This window comes from Paramisgurnus dabryanus, chromosome 13 (assembly GCF_030506205.2).
Source record: "Paramisgurnus dabryanus chromosome 13, PD_genome_1.1, whole genome shotgun sequence".
NCBI lineage: Eukaryota > Metazoa > Chordata > Actinopteri > Cypriniformes > Cobitidae > Paramisgurnus > Paramisgurnus dabryanus.
Genome location: NC_133349.1, coordinates 4967276 through 4989431, shown reverse-complemented (window position 1 = coordinate 4989431; position 22156 = coordinate 4967276). Strand labels below are relative to the sequence as shown.

General features: G+C 34.1%; 2 protein-coding genes across 3 annotated transcripts; both read right to left on the bottom strand.

Annotated features, from left to right (window-relative positions):
* Positions 1-8305: 8305 nt before the first annotated feature.
* LOC135789171 (transmembrane protein 176A-like) lies at positions 8306-14624 on the bottom strand. 2 transcript variants are annotated; one of them, XM_065298856.1, is made up of 7 exons: positions 14467-14624; positions 11218-11417; positions 10880-10996; positions 10543-10599; positions 9724-9939; positions 9432-9551; positions 8306-9337 (listed from the first exon to the last, which is right to left on the bottom strand). In XM_065298856.1, exons 2-7 carry the CDS (start codon positions 11389-11391, stop codon positions 9272-9274), a joined length of 750 nt encoding a protein of 249 aa, XP_065154928.1. In that variant the 5' UTR covers positions 11392-11417; positions 14467-14624; the 3' UTR covers positions 8306-9271. The 2 variants fall into 2 exon arrangements, with proteins under 2 accessions (XP_065154928.1, XP_065154929.1); XM_065298857.1 differs by having other exon boundaries at positions 11218-11414; positions 14467-14610.
* A 1627-nt stretch (positions 14625-16251) lies between these two features.
* LOC135789173 (uncharacterized) lies at positions 16252-20945 on the bottom strand. Its single transcript, XM_065298862.1, has 8 exons — positions 20834-20945; positions 19700-19906; positions 19352-19468; positions 18962-19018; positions 18191-18276; positions 17509-17566; positions 17209-17319; positions 16252-17114 (listed from the first exon to the last, which is right to left on the bottom strand). Exons 2-8 carry the CDS (start codon positions 19892-19894, stop codon positions 17052-17054), a joined length of 687 nt encoding a protein of 228 aa, XP_065154934.1. The 5' UTR covers positions 19895-19906; positions 20834-20945; the 3' UTR covers positions 16252-17051.
* Between the last annotated feature and the right edge of the window lie 1211 nt (positions 20946-22156).

Here is a 22156-nt window from a genome sequence, read left to right as displayed (position 1 = left end):
CAAGCCATCAGGCTCCATTCAGGTATCCAATATTACTTATCAATACAAAACCTACTATTATTATTATTATTGCTATTTTTTTAATAAAAATCTTTTATATGTGTGTGTGCCTGGTAATCCCTAAATTTTGGTTATGAAATGATATACAAGTATTTATTTTGACATTGTGGGGACGTTTTTTGTACCCAATAAGGAGACAAGCTTGTAAATCTTTTGGGTTAGGGAAAGGGGGTAAAATTGACAGTTTATAAAACAATTATGTCTATGGAGAGTGCCCCTAAAAATTGAAACTGTGTGTGTTAAACATTTTCCCTTTTCAAGCAGTCATTGCATTGATATAGAATCAGTCCATCGCATTATTGGATTTAGACACTTCAAAGATTCTGTTACAGACGGTTTCTGGTGAAATCTGATAACATGAGCTCTCAGGAAAAGTGAAAACATTTCCATAAATACTTTGTACCACACTTCTTACAAAGCAGCAGTATATTGATATTCCTCAAACATTCTGCTTAGGGGTTTATTTGTCTGTCTTTATATATCTCCACACTGAATTATAACCGCATATATTATTTTATTTATACCTAATTTCACTATAGTGAGGTTGATACCACTCAATTGGGAAGAAGATGTGTCTGTAGCCTGATCTCACGAAAATTTGTACGTTACTATGAAGGTAAATTAGCGCCTAAAATATTTGCATGCGCAGGATAAAATGTGTACGTGACATTGCAAGCATAAAATAAATTTGCACACTGTAAAAATACTTTGCTGCCTTAAAATTTTTTGTTGAATCAACTCGGATTTACAAGTCATTTCAACTTACTGTTATTTATCTTGACTATTGATGAGTTGTTATAACTACAGGTGAGTTGTTGTAACTTATAAAATTAAGTTGACTTTTCTCAACTATATTTTATAAGTTGTGACAACTCATCTCTGTTGAAATAACTTTAATTAGTTGATTTAACAAAAAATTTTAAGGCAGCAAAGTATTTTTACAGTGCATGCGCAAAAACAGTTTTGTAAAAGTGTAAATTAAGTTGCAAGCGTAAAAAACAAGTTTTGCATCATTGTACTTTTAATTGTAAGTGTAATTCATATCTTGTAAAACTGAAATTTCATATTTATGCTAAATAAGTATGAACTGTATGCCTCAGACCTCAGTTTTTCTGCGCTTACACTTTTGGCACTGTTTTTCTGAAATACTGCCAAAAGTACTGCAAGTCTGCAAACAGTGGTGTGCAATCAAAAATATTTGTTTTATGAACGGCAAATATTAATTATTTGTGCAGAATCTGTTTCTGTGTGTAAAATAAACCAGCTGTAAATGACTTGTTGCGTATGGAGGAAATAACCCGACATCTATTATTATACAAGATGTGTTAATGTTTTTTATAAAATCTTACATGATGTAAAAACAATTATGTAAAAAATCACCTTGATATATTTAATATTGACCGAGTACTCTTTAAAAAAATGCTGGGTAATTTTCAACCCAGCATTGAGTCAAAAAGGGACAAGTCCAGCACCTGGGTAGAAATGAACCCAGAAAATGTTTATATTTGACCCAACAAAGGCTTGAAATAACCCAGCATGGGTTAAACTACAACCCAGCGGGCTTGAAATCAAGATTGAAATCAAACTTTGATGCTCCTGATCTCATTATTAGATTATAAGACTTTAGCCTGGATTGCACAGAAAGAGTCACATAAAAATAACACTTTCATGTATGCGTTTTAGATGACAAACTTCATTTTCCTAAACAAGTGTATTGTACTTCCACCTTTTAACTCAGTGAATCACTGTATAAATAGATTTACTGTGGGCGAAACACCCATCATACTCTGTAATTATGCACAGAAACCACATATGCATCTATTATTATCCCAAAGATCCTCCCTATAGTGCAGCGGTCAAAACAAACCTGAAAACAAACTAGTATAAGAGTTTGTGTGACCTGAACACACTAGCCTATGAGCTAAAATCATGTACAGGTCTTGAAATGGGAAAAAACTTCTAACATATATTAAATAATTGTGGGACGAATTTTTTGAGCTCCTGTCGAGGGCATTAAGCCCCTAAACATGACTTGGTGCTAAACGAAATGTGATTGGTTGCTTTACGTGTCAGTTATATGGTCTCTTGAGAGGTCCTTGAAAGCGGCCATGGTTCCCAGACCTTCAGTATGTAGGTCTGGGTACACAAGACTACCCATAATGCTTCAAAGTTTAGCTATTAGCGTCTTCTCTTAAAAGATCATGGCTCCTTTGCAGTTTTCTGCTAAACCACGTCTTTGGAAATCACCTCTATAAGTTAGGGTTTTCCCAGTTTAAAAATACTGAGTTAACCCTGTGTGGGATGGGACTTTCAGACTCTATAGGGTATTTAACTGGACCAAAATTTGTGTAAAGCAAGATGAGTCTTAGTAATCGTGCATGATGTTGGCTTGTTTTATTATAGCCATGAAACATGATACAGAATGATCACTGATTTGTTTTTTAGCTATAACTAAAAACCAGTATAATGTTGTCACTGGTTTCTCTGGTAAGGGCCTGCTTTGATCTTTGGAAAAATGCAAAAAAATGGCAACAGTGTAACAAAAAGTGTCTAACGTATGTTAAGTAATTAGTAATTAAATACTTATTAGTTCTCATCAATAGAAATAAGGCCCACCAATAACAAAAAGCTTACCGACTGCATTCATTTTAAGCTTTGGGAAACGCAAGAAATTACTTTTTCATGATTATGATTTGGCCACAGAGCCTCACATTGAGTCCGGCCCATCAGGTGACCTCAGGAACGCAAAAAAACATCACGTGCATCGAGTCGGTTTCGCATGAGATGCAGAAATACACTGTGTTGCCATTTATCGCCTCAATGTTACCTTAGTTCTTCCCTAATGCGGTCTCTATTGAAATAATTTCATTTCGAACAATTTTATCTGGGAAAAATCTAATAAATGCAAGATGGTGATTGGCTCCAATGATGCACACAAGCTCATGATTTGATGCATACATGGAAATACTTTATAGGCTGAGGTTCTTCCTGGTCTAACAAGTTTAGTGCAGCGAGGAGAAAAGTTTGCATTGAAGGTAAGCACGGTTCTCACGAGAGGAACCCATGGCTTTTAAGGTCTGCATACTCAATTGATGATTGTCATGTGCCTAACCAAAAATAAAAATCAATGGTCTATAATGAGTCTTTAATGTATTTGGATTAAGTACTTTTGCTTAGCTCAGGGGTAAAGTACTGTATTGCCAAAAAAGTAGTGCAAAAGTCACAAGCAACACACATACTGATAAAATATTTATACCTTCTAATGCACTGTAAGTCATTAAAGCGTCTACCAAATGCATAAATGTAAAGTAAGTAAGGTAAACACATCTAAGACTAAAAATATCTGACTCTCATCATCCCCAAAATATGCAATTTTTAAAGATTTACAGATTTAAAAAAAGCAAATTATCAAAATAACAAACTTTTCTTTACAGACTTATTCCTCTTTTCTGTTTCATCTTTCTTCTGCTCTCAATATATAAACTCTAAATTAATATTGATTACATTTCTGCACATTCCGAGATTCTGTGCTTGCGGTTTTTACTGTGATTATTTTATTCTGTGTCAACCCAAGTACAAAATCTTCTGGAACCGACAAACCCCTTTGTGTGCACTAACATGCTTGGCCAATTGAACTGTTTCTGATTAACTGAGAGGCAAATAGTCTTTAAATCAACAAACAAAAACAACAAGTTTCTCAATACAAATCTTAAACAGCTTTCATTCTAATAGCAAACTCTCATAGCACATAAACCATACAGTATAAATCACATGATATAATCACATCATCACACAATGCGTCAGACAGCTGTTATGAAGTAAAAGTGAGAAGTGGTCATACGGTTAACAGGAACAAGATGCAGATCAAATGCAAATCTGTTCTCTTTTAAACAATGAAATATTGTAGTGTGTGTCAAATGGTTGTTGGCATCATTATTAATGTTTAAGGTTACTGGTGCATCTATAAAGTGTCTTAGTTTTCTTTTTGCATGCAGAAAATAGCAGCCGTGAGAAAATAGGCATACACAATACATGTTGTGCCCAAAATAGCTTTGTATCATATTACAGTTTCATCATGTGAGGAGAAAAAAACAGGGATTTCAACACCATTGTGATCCACTGAAGCATAACCACGGTGCTAAAAAAGCTATCTTGACATCTATTTTGTTTGAAAGTAGTTTTGTTTGTTTCTGGTAATGACATCTGAACAACCTTTATCAAAACGCATCGATGTGGGAGTACAAGGTACATTACAGTATGTCAGTTGGGGGGGGGGGTTCCTGTATTAAAGGTGAATGTGTAACTTTTAGATGTATCTCTTGACAGAAATATAATATACACTCACCTAAAGGATTATTAGGAACACCTGTTCAATTTCTCATTAATAATGGAATATCTTATCTACCAATCACATGACAGTTACTTCAATGCTTTTGGGTGTGGTCCTGGTCAAGACAATCTCCTGAACTCCAAACTGAACATCATAATGGTAAAGAAAGGTGATTTAAGCAATTTTGAGAGTGGCATGGTTGTTGGTGCCAGACGGGCCGGTCTGAGTATTTCACAATCTGCTCAGTTACTGGGATTTTCACGCACAACCATTTCTAGGGTTTACAAAGAATGGTGTGAAAAGGGAAAAACATCCAGTATGTGGCAGTCCTGTGGGTGAAAATGCCTTGTTGATGCTAGAGGTCAGAGGAGAATGGGCCGACTGATTCCAGCTGATAGAAGAGCAACTTTGACTGAAATAACCACTCGTTACAACCGAGGTATGCAGCAAAGCATTTGTGAAGCCACAACACACACAACCTTGAGGCTGATGGGCTACAACAGCAGAAGACCCCACCGGGTACCACTACTATCTCCACTACAAATAGGAGAAAGAGGCTACAATTTGCACAAGCTCACCAAAATTGGACAGTTGAAGACTGGAAGAATGTTGCCTGGTCTGATGAGTCTCGATTTCTGTTGAGACATTTAGATGGTAGACTTGTTACCACTGTGCAGGCTGGTGGTGTAATGGTGTGGGGGATGTTTTCTTGGCACACTTTAGGCCCCTTAGTGCCAATTGGGCATCGTTTAAATGCCCCGGCCGACCTGAGCATTGTTTCTGACCATGTCCATCCCTTTATGACCACCATGTACCCATCCTCTGATGGCTACTCCCAGCAGGATAATGCACCATGTCACAAAGCTCGAATCATTTCAAATTGGTTTCTTGAACATGACAATGAGTTCACTGTACTAAAATGGCCCCCAAAGTCACCAGATCTCAACCCAATAGTGCATCTTTGGGATGTGGTGGAACGGGAGCTTCGTGCCCTGGATGTGCATCCCACAAATCTCCATCAACTGCAAGATGCTATCCTATCAATATGGGCCAACATTTCTAAAGAATGCTTTCAGCACCTTGTTGAATCAATGCCACTTAGAATTAAGGCAGTTCTGAAGGCGAATGGGGGTCAAACACAGTATTAGTATGGTGTTCCTAATAATCCTTTAGGTGAGGTTGTATATGTATATACCGGTATAGGATACCGGAATACCATGATACCGGAAGTATTTTGCAATTGAGGCAGCCCTTAAAATGGAAGACTCCCTGATCAGTGCTTTGACTACTAAACAAGTCTGAGACGATGACGTGTTTGTCCTGTGGTCGCTACCATTTGCGTTTTGTAATTGAGGGGTGAGCTGTTGGTTGCAATTTGCAATCTCACCACTAGATGCCTCTAAAATTGACACACACCATCTTTAACATGCCAAAAAACTGTTGATTTGCAAGTGGTTTAATATTGATTTATTAATCCCTAAACTATTAAGTTAAATCTGATGGTACATTTTGCAGATAATTGACAGTCTTTTCTGAACATATAGGCTACTTTGTAAGTACCATATGGATTTATTTTTAAAGCATTACAAATATTTAGCCCTCAATATATTTTAATCTAAGGAATATATATTCACGTCGCATTGAAAGAAAAACTTTGTGATAAACCTGTATACATAAATGTATCGCATATATTTATAATTAAATGACAAGATGCAGATCAAAGGCAAATCTGTTCTTTAAAACAATGAAATATTGTAGTGTGTGTAAAATGGTTGTTGGCATCATGTTTAAGGTAACTGTTGGTACATATAAGGGTCTTAGGTTTTTTGTTTTGGATGCAGAAAATACCAGCCATGAGAAAATAGGCCTACAATACATGTTACGCCCAAAATAACTTTATATATTATTTTAGTATTATATTACAGTTTCATTGTGTGCGGAAACAGAGATTTCACCACTCCACTGAAGCATATACGTTGCAAAAAAAACGACATTGACATTTGTTTTATTTGTTTCTGAAAATGACATCTGAACTACCTCTACCAAAAACACATTGATGTGGGAGTGCACAGTACAGTTAGTTGGGGGCGTCCTGTATAATGTGGTTTAATCCTGATTTATCAATCCCTAAACTATTAAAGGGGACATCATGAAAATTTAAATATTTTTAAATCTTTTTAAATATTTAAGTGCTATAATTGATTCTATCAACCTAAAAATATATAAAAAAAAACAACCCAGTAGTTTTGGTAAACCATTCTCTGCAAGCATGTGAAGAAATAGGTCATTAAAAGTTGGCTCCCCTTGTGATGTCAGAAGGAGATAATACTGCCCCCTTAATCTGCACTATCCAACCACAGCACTGCCATATAGTGCAGAGATTTGCTCAAAAGGACACACATAAAAAGGGCTCATTTTTGCTCACACCTACAAAGTGGCAATTTTAATATGTTATAATAAATTATTCATATGATATTTTGAGCTACAACTTCACGTATGTACGGGACACCAAAGATTTATTTGACATTTTAAAAAGGTCTTGTGAAATGTCCCCTTTAAATTAAATCTGCTGGTGAATTTTTCTGTATACTCTTGCAGAAAATTTACAGTATTTCTATGCAATATAAACTTTTACTATGAGGAATCAGTTGTAAACACTGTAAAAAAAAATGCAGCATGAGGTTAAAACAACTTGGTTTTGCAAGTCAGTTCAACCTACTATTTTAAGTTTTGGTTTGTGAAAAGTTGACATAACTTATAAATAATTTTGCAATGGTTTAATTCCTTTTTTTAAGTTAACGTAACAAAAAAATATATGAATTTGACAAAAATGCTCCATTTTTTTAACTGTGTGGTAAAATGGCTTTTCCGAACATATACAGTATTTTGTATGTGCCATATACATACATTACATATAGGCCCTACTGGTCAACATTTAAAGTGGATTAAAAATGTTCATCAAAGTTGTCCTAAGATGACAACTTTTAAGAAAGGTTTTGATCCACTTCAAATGTTGACTAGTGTATATAGTGTGACCCAATCTGTGAAAACCCAGCTAAAGTCATTTTACAGTTGTCTACATAAAAGCATCCTACACTCTAAAAAAATATTGCTAAACAACAAAAAAGCTTGTTATCGAGGAACCATTATTATTGCTATATATTCAATTCAATTCAATTTTATTTATATAGCGCTTTTCACAATTGTTAATTGTTGCATATATCACCTATAAAGCCCCTTTGAAGAACCATACGGGGGTGATATAGTACCACTATAGCACAATATAGTTCTACACAGATGCTACATAGGTACTACATAGGTGCTGTATGGCACTTAAAATGGTTCCCCTATGATTATGAGCCAGTGAACCACTTTTAGTGCTATTTAGCACTGTTTGTTTTAAAGTGTACATAATGTAAAGAACATTCTGGAAATGAAAATATAACCTTGATATCTTTATATTGACTTAGTAGATCATGTCAAAGATTTAAATCAAACTTTGATGCTCATCTCATTTTAGATTATAAGACGTTAGCCTGGACGTCACACACAGATCATGTATTTATTTTACACGGCTATATTGAATACTTAATCCTGATTGGTGCTGGGGTCAAATTTTTGTGTAGCCTATTGAGTGTTGAACAACAAATTAAACTGTTTACATCTCTTGCATTCTGCAGTTTTTTCTTTTTAATTCGCGAGTTTGCATGAACATGTAATCAATAGGGAATGAGATAAAGCATATTTGGTATGCTGTCCAGAATATTAGCCCAAATCCAGAGTCCCCGCTCTGGGATAGATGTACCAGCAGAGAGTGAGGCGATGGGGTGTAAAACTGTCACAGGACAGAGGATTGCATGACCATGTTCCTCCCAAACTTAGTTAAATAAACTTTATATAAAATAATCAACAATATGTTGTCTATTTATTTATTGATTTGATAAAAAGTTTGTGCAGTAAGCAGGATAACATACAGTTTTCAAAAAATAAGTGCTTCACTTTGGGGATTTACTTTAAGATAATGACTGTCAGTATACTTTATAGACATCAACATATGCTAATATAGAGTAAAAGAAACTTCTTACAGGTACATAATGTAAATTAAAAAAACCAAATAGATGCACATTAAATGTTTTAGTTGCAGTCAAGGATTTCTTGTCGAAATCTTGTTTTCGGTCTCAAATCAAAGTTTTTTGATCGAAGTGACTGATAGTTAAAGTCATTTGAGCCCAAGCATAAACAAAGACTTGAATTTATAAAAATCAAATTAAACAACAAAGAGAAAAGTGTAAATGAGTACAGTAACAGAGTTTAGAGTTGATTCATTTGTATCAAAGCTTACAACTCTATACATCAAATGGGCTTATGGTGGAAGTTTTACCTTTTCTTAATGTTTATGTCAAATTTTGTTTGGTAAATAAAATTTAGCACTAAACATTTATCCTCTGACATTGACTGGGTGTCTAGTTATTCTTCCTCAATATCCTGTCGCCACCTAGTGGCCAAAAAAGTAATTTTAAAACAATGCCATTTTGTTTCTGAAATAATCATTACATGTCAGATGAATTCCATACCATAGCAAGCCACATAAAGGCAAGGTTAAATTATATTTAACAGTATATAAAATAAACTTGTAATAAGCAAAAACTAGATTAATTTAGAGTCAGCTTTGAAAGCAGCGAACAAATTCAATCATGAATATAAAAAATGTTCTACAAAGTGAAAATATTATAAAGGTGCTATCTGTAACATATGTGCAAGAGGTCGATGCTAACGTGATCTAATTATTTATTCTTAAAAGCAGTAAATAATCCACCTCAAAACCCTTAACCTGTAACATGAGAATTGTGTTGCTTTTTCATCCATGTTCATTGTGTTTCTCTAGCATGCAGGATTGCAAATAGCGTCCTCCACGAGAGGTTTGTAAAGTTGTGGGTCCTCCACAGACTGTAAAACCACAAACAAACATTAGCATCTCTCTTAAATTGTCATAATCAAAATAGATGTGATTGTTTGTTGTAATTCTGGTGATATTTAATACCTGTGCATCCCCGCTCTTCTTGCACAAAGCTTTCAGAGTCACGACACAGAAGCTGATGGTTACGCAGAGCTGAAGAACTGCCAAAACTATCATCATGATATTTACACCTCTAAAGATCACCTAGATGTGAGAAAAAAAATTGGTGTCAGAAGGGCTATAACACATATTATTTTCTTCTATGAGTACTAGCTATAATCCAATATGTGTAGGGTTCATTTAAAAAAAAACTATAATAATAATATAATAACTATAGCTCGCTATTACAAATGCATTAACAGCATGTTTCGTTCACCTGACTGAGATTTTTGTAGTACAGACACATTTCCTGATCCCTGCTCCGTTCAGGGGACGCTGTTACAGGATAACGTGAATAATAATCAACAGCATCATCATTACAGTATGGATAGTTGTATGGAGAGAAGTTTGTTGCCAGATCCACTGAATGCAACACAACAGCTGTGATCGCCAGCGCAGCACTGATTATGTTCAAAATCACTGCGATGACCAACTGTAACACACAAACAATATAAACTGATGATACTGAGAAAACAGAAAGAGCAATAAAAAACTTAAAGGTCACGTTTTTCCTGATCCCATTATTCAAACTTTAGTTAGTGTGTTATGTTGCTATAATAGCATATAATACCTGCAAAATGATAAAGCTCAAAGTTCACTGCCAGGCGATATATTTTCTTTAACAAAATTCCCATTTTAAAGCCTACAGCGAACGGCCGATTTGGACTACAGCCCTCTACTTTAATGACATCACTAAAACAGTTTTTTTGACTAAAGTCCGCCCACAGGAATACGTCAGTCGCCAGCTAAACTCAAACGGCTCTGCTAAGCTAAGCTGCTGTCAATTCACAACACACTAAACAAACTACACAATCAGAACTTAATAGGTATTTCTGAAAAAGGGACTTCATAAAACAAGAAAGACATCAGCCCGTTTTTAGGACACAGGTAAGTACATTGTGTGAAAAATAATGTGTTTTTACACGTGAAACATGAACACATGTTTTGTGCACTGTAAACATAATCAAAGCTTAAAAAATACAGAAAGAACGGGACCTTTAACAAACAAAATGTAAGTGATAAATTTGACGCTTACCACACACGGACTGGGAAACTTTGCAGCAAGAATACTCACGATTCCAACTGCAAGAAACTACAACACAAAGCAAACAAATAAAAATATGAAAATACATCAATTGAAATCAAATTTGACTTTCTTTAGCTGCAAAACCCTCTAAGTGCATGCAAGCTTATTTTACAAAAACCTCTACTTCTGAAAAAAAATATCCTAGACATCCTAAAAGCCACTTACTCATGAGTCCATTTAAATGTATGAGATCATCTTTTACTATTATTGTCCCATGTAGTTTATGTCTTGAATGGATTTTACGGATTTAAAAACATAAGGATGAGAAGAATGAGATTAATCTTACCATACCACCGAGCCAAAAAGGTGCTTGTGAGTCCCGAATGAAGCTATAGTACCAATAGATGCTTACAAGAAAAATTCCCATTGCGATATTTAAGATTCCCACGATCATCTGCACAATCTGTAGAATTGGACAATATAACCACAGCTGCTCAGCATACTTTTTTTAAGCAATAAGGTACATGAGACTGTGTTATATTGTTGTTGTACATATAGTTTTAAGTGCACATAAAAAAGATTTTGGCTGTCATATATAATGGCTATCAACCAATTAGCATCGAATGCTGGAAATTACCCATTTCAATACAAATAATAATAATAATCAAAAATAAAGTTACTCACCCCAAGAGCTGTCAGAGTTTCTGTCAGTTTTCCTTTCATATCGTGAGCTACAGAACACACAGGACTGTAGCACAGGGTACCCAGAATCTGACACAGAATGGGCCATTTACTCTTTGGGTTTGTGCTGACGGTGATAACAGTCACCCCATCACCTTTAGACATTGTCAGAGACATCCTGATGCAGACAGAAGTCAACCCTGCTGTGTGGGACAAGCAAAGTATTATCAGAACACAGTGCATGCATGCTTTTATTCATACAATCAACACAAATCTTCAGGCTATTTTAAGTTGAGGAGAAACAAGCAAGGCACATCTAGAGAACATATTTGTTTGGGGCAAAAGAAACAGGTGTGTGTGGGGCTAGTTTTTATTTAATAATAATAATATTCTTTTTTCAAAATCAATTTTTATCTATCTATCTATCTATCTATCTATCTATCTATCTATCTATCTATCTATCTATCTATCTATCTATCTATCAAATAGATTTTCATGCTTAACATGTCCACCATTATTGTAAGGGCTGCACAATAAATTGATTTAAACTAGCCTGTTATGATAGGCAAGAGGAGACAGGTGAGGAGATGATGGACAGAGTAATGTACGGACTTCTTTTGTAAGGTAAATATGTAATTTTTACAATGTTTTTGTGATGTATGAACGCATATGTCATAAAACAAGTAGTCTTATACTAATACTAAAAGTAGATACATATATGGCTCAAATTTATTTTATTAAGCTAAATATGTTACAGCTCCCATGCTCTTGTCTTTTCCTTCTTGTTTTTCCCTCTTTTTCCTTCTCTACAATCCTATCACAGCCTCACATGTGATCGGAGATATATGGATAGTTAGAAGATTTTGCTAAATAACTTGTTTATCCTTTTCTAATATGTTGCAGGCTCATTTATTGCACTCAAAAAATTGTTTGTTCAATCAACATAATTGAACTAAGGAAAAATTTTCCACGAAATTAGATTAGGCTTGTACAACAAGAATACAACAAGTTAATTTAAACAAATAATATTTTGTTGCACCAACTTAATAAATAGATTTATATTGGTAATAAAAATATCTTGTTCAATAAACTAAATTCAGTTTAGGAAAACTTTTCCACGCAATTAATTTGTTCAACAAAAACAAAACAAGTTCATTCAAGCAAAAAAGTCTAGTTAAACCAATTGTCAGATTCTATATAATACTAATTAGCATAAGCACATGTTAGCATGCTAATGACACATTGGATGAACATGTGAAAAGAAACTGATCTTCAAACAATCATTAACACAGTTAGTGCTTTTTAAAATAACTACATATGTCACATCCACAACTTAACCACAAGCGCCACTCTTCTGTACAATGGTAACCAAACAATTTGTAAAAATATAACACAAAATCTTCAAAATCAATAAGATAAACCAACATTAAACACTATAAAGTGTTTCTCTTTACCTAAAAATGCATAAAATAACACTAAATTAAAAAAATTACTCTCCAAAGGCAGTTGCATGCAAAGCATGCTGGGAAATACAGATTCACGGCCCAGTAAGTAATAGCAACAAAAATCACTAATGTGGTCCCAATATAAAATCATTGAGTTCATGTAATTTTTTTAAATTTAAGCAGATTGAACGTTATAAAAATAGGTTGAGACAAAAAAAATAAAAAAATTGTGTTGTATTAACTTGTTTCATTTAAGTAAATTAGACAAGGTGCAAAAATATATTTTTTGAGTAAATAAATAATAAATTGCTAAAACTAAATAATATTGTAATATTGGGCTTGATTTTGAAGCTGCAGTTGCTTATTTGTCTCGCGGGAGTTAGCAACTGTGCAAGGGCACATCAGAGACATCAGCCCTTTTTGATGACAGTGAAAACAGCACTAGAGAGATAAGCAAATTGTGGGGAAAAATAATGCGTTTTTTTACACGTAACATTTAAACACAATCAAAGCTTCAAAACACAGAAAGAACGGGACCTTTAATGCACACACAAGCACAACCATCTCGTGTGCCAGTCTCTTTGCTAAAACTCAATGGCTGTTTCTTAATTCTAAGAACGCAAAGAACGGACTTGCGTTCTCGTGGAGACTGGTCTTGCCAGGCGACCTTGGAAGAACGAACTCAGAAGGTCGCGAGAACCCAGAACGCACTTGTGAGAATTGAGAGGTGTGTGATCTTCCTGTTGGTCACGTGACCTCCCTAGATTTCAGCGCGCAAGTCTACACTCGATGCATCCTCGATATCAAGAACACATCCGGGTATTTTCACGCGTCCTCTGTACTTGCGTTCTTGATAATTGGAATTGAACGTCGCCGGTTAGTGATGACGTAGAGCGAGGACACAAGGACGTACTCTTTGGAAGCAGTAAAATCATTCATGCAAATCTGCGAATTTAGATTTAGTATAGACGGTTTCAGCAGTAACAACATAAACAAGCCGCTGTCGCGGTCCGCACGTAACTTCCGGTAAACTCCGCTAATAATAAATAACAACGAAGTACTTTAAACGTAGTTTATTTATATAACAAGCAAAAAAAAAACAACAACACAGAGATTACCTAGGAGACCAAAACATTTGTTATTTTCGACGAGGAATTTGTTCAAGAGATCAGTTTAGCAACCAGTCAGACCATTAAAAAAACGAAACCGGAAGTAAAGTTCGGATCCAGACGTGTATCACGTGCGTCCGATGAAACCGTCTATAAACGGTGTTAGTATGAAATACTACCTAAAGTATAATATAATGTTAAAATGCAGGTCTGTTATTTCAGCAAAATGTAAGCAGTAAGCAAATAGTTATAAAACTCGGGATTTTAAAAGAGCATAACATGATAACAATACCAAACCAGTGTGTCTTAATGGAATTTTATTAATTGATATACTGTAACTTTTTAACTACCTAACTAGTTATGAACACACTGAGAACACAGTTAGACCTTTAGGTTAGGTTAAAACATATCATGCTAAAATTGAATTCTGCCTGTATAAGCCAACAAATATAAACATTAAAGTATTGTTTGTTTGTTATAAGTTTTTTTTAAGCAGATGTTTGTAACCAAAATAAATATAAAATATATTTGATGGTTAAAATGTTGCTGGAGTTTTGTAGGAGGAAGCCCACAGTTACAGTAAAAGCAAGCTGAACAAGGAAGTTTTACAGGTAATGTTACGTCACACTTTTGTTTATTCACAAAGTGAATCTAAGAGTTTTGCGGATCATAATAATACATTTCAGATGAAAACTCACCGTGTTCGTATTTTAGTCCAGAGGAAGTTCAACTCTCGTCTATGAAGTCTTGTTTAGAAATGTTTCTCGATGTAAACACCTATCAAGTCACGTGATTTTAGATAAACGTCGACAAAACGAATTGTTTAACTATTTGTGTGACAGCAACTTTTGCTTCGAAACTTTTTGTAATTTTATGTTTTGACACCAGATGGAGCTCATCCTCAACTGAACCCTTTAATCAACCATCAATCACAGATGTATTCATGGTTATAATGGGAATTGCATTGTTTTAACCCTTATAAATGCATGAATGTTTCCCCAATCATTAATACATTCAGGTTTTAAGTGACTAGGGATGTTTATCTAACACGATTGGCTCTCTAAACTGCCCAAATAGTAGAAAACTGTATGAATAATTCAGTAATTCCAGAATGATAAATTAAAGGATGTGTTGTAATACTTTGACATTTTAGTCATCAAACAGATGTTAAAAATGTACAGGGTTGAAGTTCCACAATAATAATTCAGTCAGAACATTTGTATCAAATCATTTCAGTCCATCAATTCATTCATGCTTTCCAAACCCACTTATCTAATACAAGGTCAGTGTCAACCACTAAATCATTGTGTTGTCCATCATTTTAGTCACTATAACAAAGGATAAAACCATGAAAAATTTAACTAATTAATTCATTTTGTTTAACTAACATTACTTTATTATTTTTAACTTAGACTAACACATCACGTCCTTAGTAACCCTACACGTTACCTTAGATTAATAATAATCAGATATTATTGGACATTTTTGTGTGTGTGATCTTTTGTTAAATTGATTGATAGATTGTGGAATACTAAGCAGCTAGAGATCTAACTTTAAAAAAATGAATGAGGGGTAGGGAATGATGCATTTAAGGGTTAATGGAAACCGTAAAGGTCAAAAATAATTGATTAAGCATATGATTACACAAAGCACATTTAACATGCACATAACCTTTCTGTTCTTAGTAGTAAAACATTTTTTCAGCCTATAAACAGATGAGAAAGATTTTTTCTTTTCAGAACCTTTTACTGGTTAATTGGGAACCAAAATTGGTTCTTCTATTGCCAGGAGGAACTTTAACTTTAGCAACTTTATTTTTGATAAAGGATTTTTGAAGGATTGAACCATTAAACGTAGAATTTGAGCCAAAAGGCTAAATATTTTAAAAATAGTATAAAGGTGTTATCAATAAAACAAATAAAAGAGGGTGATGCCAAATTTATTTTAAAAATACACCTTTAAGTAAAACAACAAAAAACTGCAACTTATTGTATTGCAAAAAAAAAACATGATTCTGGTCATCAGCTTAGTGTGTTTATTGAGAAAACCTTTAAACATTCTGGCAGGAGCCTGACAAGTGGAATCAGGTGTTTTAAGGAGACATAAAATATTCTGGGAGGGGGGCCAAGGGCTGGAGAACCACTGCTAAATAGCTTATCCTGCACCTCAACTGTGTACTCTGCACTGAGTCAAATCAACCCCACTGTTAGGTTACCTCTCCAAGGACACCTTTTGGACCATCATCAGGACTTTTCAAGAGGATAAGTTATACAATTTTCTGGTGAAATAAATTTTTATAAATTTATTTTTATTGTGTTTAAATTGTAAATTATAAATAAAATGTGTAATTTTATTCTAAATTCTTAGATATTTTTTTATCTATTTTGAATTATAGCACATAGTAATTTTATTAATAAAAAGTAAAGGGGATATCATGTTTGCATGTGTATGTTTAATGTTGTTTATTTGACATCTGCAATAAATAAACAACAAAATGAAATAAATAACATTAAGATCATTTAAAAATTTATATTAACCCATTAATAAAGTAAAAATAACCCAATTTTTGAATAAAAATGAAACTAACCTTTGTGTTAAAAACAACCCATTTGCTGGGTTAAAATTAACAACCCAACTTGATGGGTCAAGTTTGCCCAGCACGTGGTTTGTCCTATATTTACCCAGCCATTAGGCTAAAGACAACCCAATTTGGGTTGTTTTTAACCCAATTTTTTAGATACTTAATCTAAAGAACATTTTGTGAAATTATCACCTTAATATCTTTATTATCGATTAGGTAAAAGATTAAACAAATCAAACTTTGATGCTCATCTTATTTTAGATTATAAAACTTTAGCCTGGACTTCACAGAAAAATCATGAATTTATTATTACACGACTGTATTGAATACTAGTGTGTAGTTATGCATTCTCAATGGCAAGTATAATATCATGTCGCCACCTAGTGGTCAAAAAAGTAACTTTAAAAGAATGTAATTTTGTTTCAGAAATTATCATTACATGTAAGATGAAAGCTTGATTAATATCATATCAGGCCATATACAAGTGAAATTCAATTTTACAGTATATTGGATATACATGACTACTATAAATGTTATAAAATATTATAAAAGTGCTATCTATAACATGATGCAAGAGGTCGGTGCTAACATACTCTAGTTATTTATTATAAAATGCAACTCTACTGTAACTAATCCACCCCAAAACCCTTAACCTGTAACATAATATTGTGTTGCTTTTTCATCCATGTTCATTGTGTTTCTCTAGCATGCACTGCCAGTAGCGTCCTTTACAAAAGGCTTGTAAAGTTGAGGGTCCTCCACAGACTGTAAACCCACAAACAAACATTAGCATCTCTCTTAAATTGTCTTAATCACAATGGATATGATTGGTTGTTGTAATTGTGGTGATATTTAATACCTGTGCACTGCTCTTCTTGCACAAAGCTTTCAGAGTCACGACACAGACGCTGATGGTTACGCAGAGCTGAAGAACTGCCAAAACTATCATCATGATATTTACATAGGGCACCTAGAAAAAATCAGTGGCAAAAGACAAAAAGACCATAACACATAGAAGAAAGATAATATGAGTACTAGCTAATTCAATATAAAGTGAGTATAAATCTAAACACGCGCTTAGGGTTGATTTTTTATTAAATTGCAGCTTGCTATTACAAATGCATTAAAAGTGATAAACGTACTGAAAAGTAAAAATCACCTGACTGCGATATCTGTCGTACAAACACAATTCCAGCTGCTTCCTCTGTTCAGGATCTCTATAACGTGAATATAATGTGTTATAATAATAGTCATCACAGTATACATAGAAGCCCGTCTATGAGGGTAAAATAACGTCAAAAACATTTGCATGCGCAGGATCATATTTGTGAGTGACATTGCAAGCATAAAATAAATTTGCGTGCGCAAAACCGATTTTGTGAAGGTGTAAATCAAGTTACAAGCGTAAGAAAACAAGTTTTGCATCATTGTACTGTTAATCCTAAGTGTAATTCATGTCTTGTAAAACTGAAACTTCATATTTACACTAAATAAGTATAAACTGTATGCATCTGACCTCAGTTTTTCTGCGCTTTTGGCAGTATTTCAGCGCAAAAACCGTGCCAAAAGTGTAAGCGAGGGTTAATATCATATCAGATGCATACAGATGCATACAGTTCCTACTTATTTAGTGTAAATATGAAGTTTCAGTTTTACAAGACATTAATTACACTTACGATTAAAAGTAGTATGATGCAAAACTTGTTTTCTTACGCTTGCAACTTGATTTACACCTTTACAAAACTGTTTTTGCACATGCAAATTTATTTTATGCTTGCAATGTGTAGTTAATTCTTACAAATTTTATCCTGCGCATGCAAATCTTTTAGGCGCTAAATTACCTCGTTGCTAACTCCACTGAATGCAACACAACAGCTGTGATCGCCAGCGCAGCACTGACTATGTTCAGAATCACTGCAATGACCAACTGTAATGCACAAACAATATAAACTGATGATACTGAGAAAACAGAAAGGACAGTAAAAACTTAACAAACAAAATATTTTGGTGCTGTTTAGCTGGTGGTCCCCAGCTTACCAGCACCATATGGAACAGCATGGGAATTATGCTGGTCTATGCTGCTGGTCACCAGCAAACCAGCACCAAAACTCAACATTTGCTGGCCTTGCTGGTATGCTGTTTTTTCAGCAGGGATTACAGCTACGACAGGGCAATCGCCCCATTGTGGATTACTTTCAAGATTTTCTGGATTTAAGCAACCAGGTAGATTTTAATGATGTTGCACTAATGGACATTTTCTGATTTGAACCGTCTAATGCCATTAACACTGCACTTGGGTTCTCATTACGCTCGCCTCTCAGTGGAATCCTTACAATATATATGAAGAGTTTGATTGTAAACTTTATTTTTATTTTTCAAAAATCAAATTTTTTGATTGTGCATTTCAATTAATATGATATTAATATAATTAGAATTAATATCAATTAAACTGCAGTTGGTTTGTTTTGAAAAAAATAAAAAACATGTTTTGACAAAAAAACTGCGTTATCTGGTTAAGGAACCAAACTCTTAATATATACTGTATATAATTGCCCCCCCGCCAGAATATCTTCCAGCCCACCCTTTTGTATTGCTGGGAAGAACCTGCTTACCACACAAGGACTGGAAAACTTTGCAGCAAGAATACACACGATTCCAACTGCAAGAAACTACAAGACAAAGCAAACAAATTAAAAAAATGAAAATACATCCATTTGAAATTTGAAATATATATATATATTTCACAAATGTTACTTTAGACATTTCAGTGTTAATAACAAATTTGACTGCTGTAGCCGCAAAACCCTCTAAGTGCATGCTTTTTTCGCAAAAACCTCTCTGAAAAAAAATATGTATAAGACATCCTAAAAGCCACATACTCAAGTCCATTTAAATGTTGGAGATCATTTGCTATGATTGTCCCATGTAGTATACGTTTTAAATGGATTCACATTTTCCTACATAAACTGACATAAGGATAAGAAGAATTAAATTAATCTTACCATACCACCAAGCCAGTAAGGTGCTTGTAAGTCCCGAATGATGCTATGGTTCCAATACATGCTTACAAGAAAAGTCCCCATTGCGATATTGATGATTCCCACTATCATCTGTACAATCTATAGAATAGGACAATATATGTAATATAGGTTTTACCTTTTCTGTGATGGTTGGGGTTAGGGTTTGGGTTAGGGGAAGGGAATAAAATATACAGTTTGTATGGTATTAAAACCATTACCTCTATGGAATGTCCCCATAAAACATGAAAACCAGAATGTGTGTGTGTGTACACCAATTATTATTTCTCTGTGGGTGCTCTATATATTTATATATTTATAACAGTTACTCACCCCAAGAGCTATCAGAGATTTTGTTAGTTTTCCTTTCATATCATGAGCTACAGAACACACTGGACTGTAGCACAGGGTACCCAGAATCTGACACAGAATGGGCCATTTAGTCTGTGGATTTGTGTTGAGGGTTATAACAGTCACCCCATCACCCTGAGACATTGTCAGAGACATCCTGAAGCTCTGAACAGACATAAGGCAACCTTGCTGTGTGAGAAAAGCAAATCAGTAAAGGACAAGCAAAATATTACTAAATATATGTAGGGCAGTGTGTGGTGTTGTCCACAAGATGTCGCTATGAAACTGTTGTGTTGGGGCATATTCCAGTTTTTTATGGCTGTATGAGCCTCTTAGCATACCTTTATAGGCATGTAGTGCGCCATCTTTGCTTCAGTTTTTCAAACTTTATTCAACAGTTGTCAGTTTGACAACCAAAAAGGCTTGGTACAAAACAAATACATTTTCTAAACAGCAGACAAGCATGGTACTAAAATAAATAAATAAATAAAAGAACACATGACATAAGGACAAAACAACAAAACAAGGAAAAAAAAAAAAATTACAAAAGACACTTTCTGAATTAGGCAATAAATTGTGTTGTGTTTTAGAAGTGAAGAAAATGTACACTTCTTTTTTCTTGCAGCGTGTGGGTAAATATAATTGTTTATATACTGTAATATATGATTTTGGATGCTTCAGTATCACTGTTTATAATAAATAAAAACGGGAGTTTTAAAATACAAAGGGCGCAATTTCAATGATTAAAGTAATAATATTACATAAAAATAATTGTCCTTGTTTCTTTACTTTTAACTGTGTTACAGTTTTTTTTAACATTCAGGCTATGTTATGTTTATGTAATCAATGAAAATGTTTTTCATTGTTTTTTATTTTATTTTACCAACAACTGTAAACATGAAGTATTGTTTGTTTAAATGTAAGTTTTTTTAAGCAGATGTTTGATACCAACATAAAAAAACATTAATATGTTTGATGGTTCAAATGTTGCTGGAGTTTTGTATGAGGTAAGTTAAAAGCGAAGTTGTACAGGTACGTCACACTTTCGTTTATTAACAAAGTTAACCTAATAAGAGTTTCGCGGATCATAATAATTTATTTCAGATAAAAACTCACCGTGTTCGGATTTAGTCCAGTGGATAGTTCAACTCTCGTCTATGAAGTCTTGTTTAGAAATGTTTCTCGATGTAACAACTTACCAAGTCACGTGATTTAGCTTAACGTCGACACAACGAATTATATGAGTATTTGACAGCAACATTTACTTCAAAACGTTTTGTAATGTTATGTTTTAACACCAGATGTTTTAATATATTTAGTCGTTATAATTGGGAATTGAATTGTGTTTAACCCTTAAATGCATGAATGTTTCCCCAATTATAATACATGGTTTTAGTGCGATGTTTATTTAAGAGTGGCTCTCTAAACTGCCTAAAGAGTACAAAACTGTCCTAATATTTCATTAACAATTCCAGAATGATCAATTAAAGCATGTTTTGTTATATTTTGACATTTTAATTTGTCATTTAAACAGATGTTAAAAATGTACAGGGTTGAAGTTCAACAATAAACCAGCATCAAACCAGCATGGGAATTATGCTGGTCTATGCTGGTTTGATGCTGGTTTAGCTGGTGTTCACTAGCAAACCAGCACCAGAACACAACATATGCTGGTCTTGCTGTATGATGGTTTTTAGCAGGGTAATTATTCATTTAGAACATTTGTATCAAATAATTTCAGTCCATCCATCCATTCATGCATTTTCCAAACCCAATTATCGAATTCAAGGTCAGTGCCGCCCACTTAACATTGTGTTGTATATCATTTTAGTCACTATAACAAACATAAACAATTATTTTGTTGAAATTAAAATTACTCTATTATTTTTAACTTAGAGTATCACATACTGTAAATTTAGTGTATATATCACATATATCTTTAGTGACACTATACACTTTTATATTTTTTCGAATATTATTGTCCCAAATTTACTCTGTATCATGATCGTCATCTAAAAAACGCGAGATAAGGAGAAATCGCCTTGATTTTAAACACACCAAGCTGCTAGTGTACTAGCGAATGTAAACATAAAAAATAACATTGAATGTCTCTATTCAATTTCTGTTCATTTTCATCTGCTTTTGCTGTTAGGTGATGTGAAGCTCTCATCTTGCACAATTATCTTAAAAATATCCTTTGTGTGATACACCATGGTTTTTAAATCTTGTAGTGTGAGCATGTTTAAGATTTAACAGGAGACAGTCTGTCAAGATTCTCCTTATGTGTGTGCTGCCTTAAACCAGATTTTATAATCTTTTTAAAATCCTGTGTGAGCCCAGTATAACGCGTTTGGCGCGTTCTGACGTAGGCTACTGTTCAAATCCACCTCTTCTACTCTACACAAAACAGCAGCGGTTGGCAGGCAGAAAAGCAATAAA

Excerpts from the sequence above, each read along its gene's own strand:
- LOC135789171 (XM_065298856.1), bottom strand. The coding sequence starts at position 11,391 with ATGTCTCTGACAATGTCTAAAGGTGATGGGGTGACTGTTATCACCGTC. Across the intron at positions 9,940-10,542 it reads AGTTTCCCAGTCCGTGTGTG|TTGGTCATCGCAGTGATTTT; the intron begins GTAAGCGTCAAA and ends TGTGTGTTACAG. Across the intron at positions 9,338-9,431 it reads AGAAGAGCGGGGATGCACAG|TCTGTGGAGGACCCACAACT; the intron begins GTATTAAATATC and ends GTGGTTTTACAG.
- LOC135789173 (XM_065298862.1), bottom strand. The coding sequence starts at position 19,894 with ATGTCTGTTCAGAGCTTCAGGATGTCTCTGACAATGTCTCAGGGTGAT. Across the intron at positions 19,469-19,699 it reads AATCTCTGATAGCTCTTGGG|ATTGTACAGATGATAGTGGG; the intron begins GTGAGTAACTGT and ends CCTATTCTATAG. Across the intron at positions 18,277-18,961 it reads AGTTTTCCAGTCCTTGTGTG|TTGGTCATTGCAGTGATTCT; the intron begins GTAAGCAGGTTC and ends TGTGCATTACAG.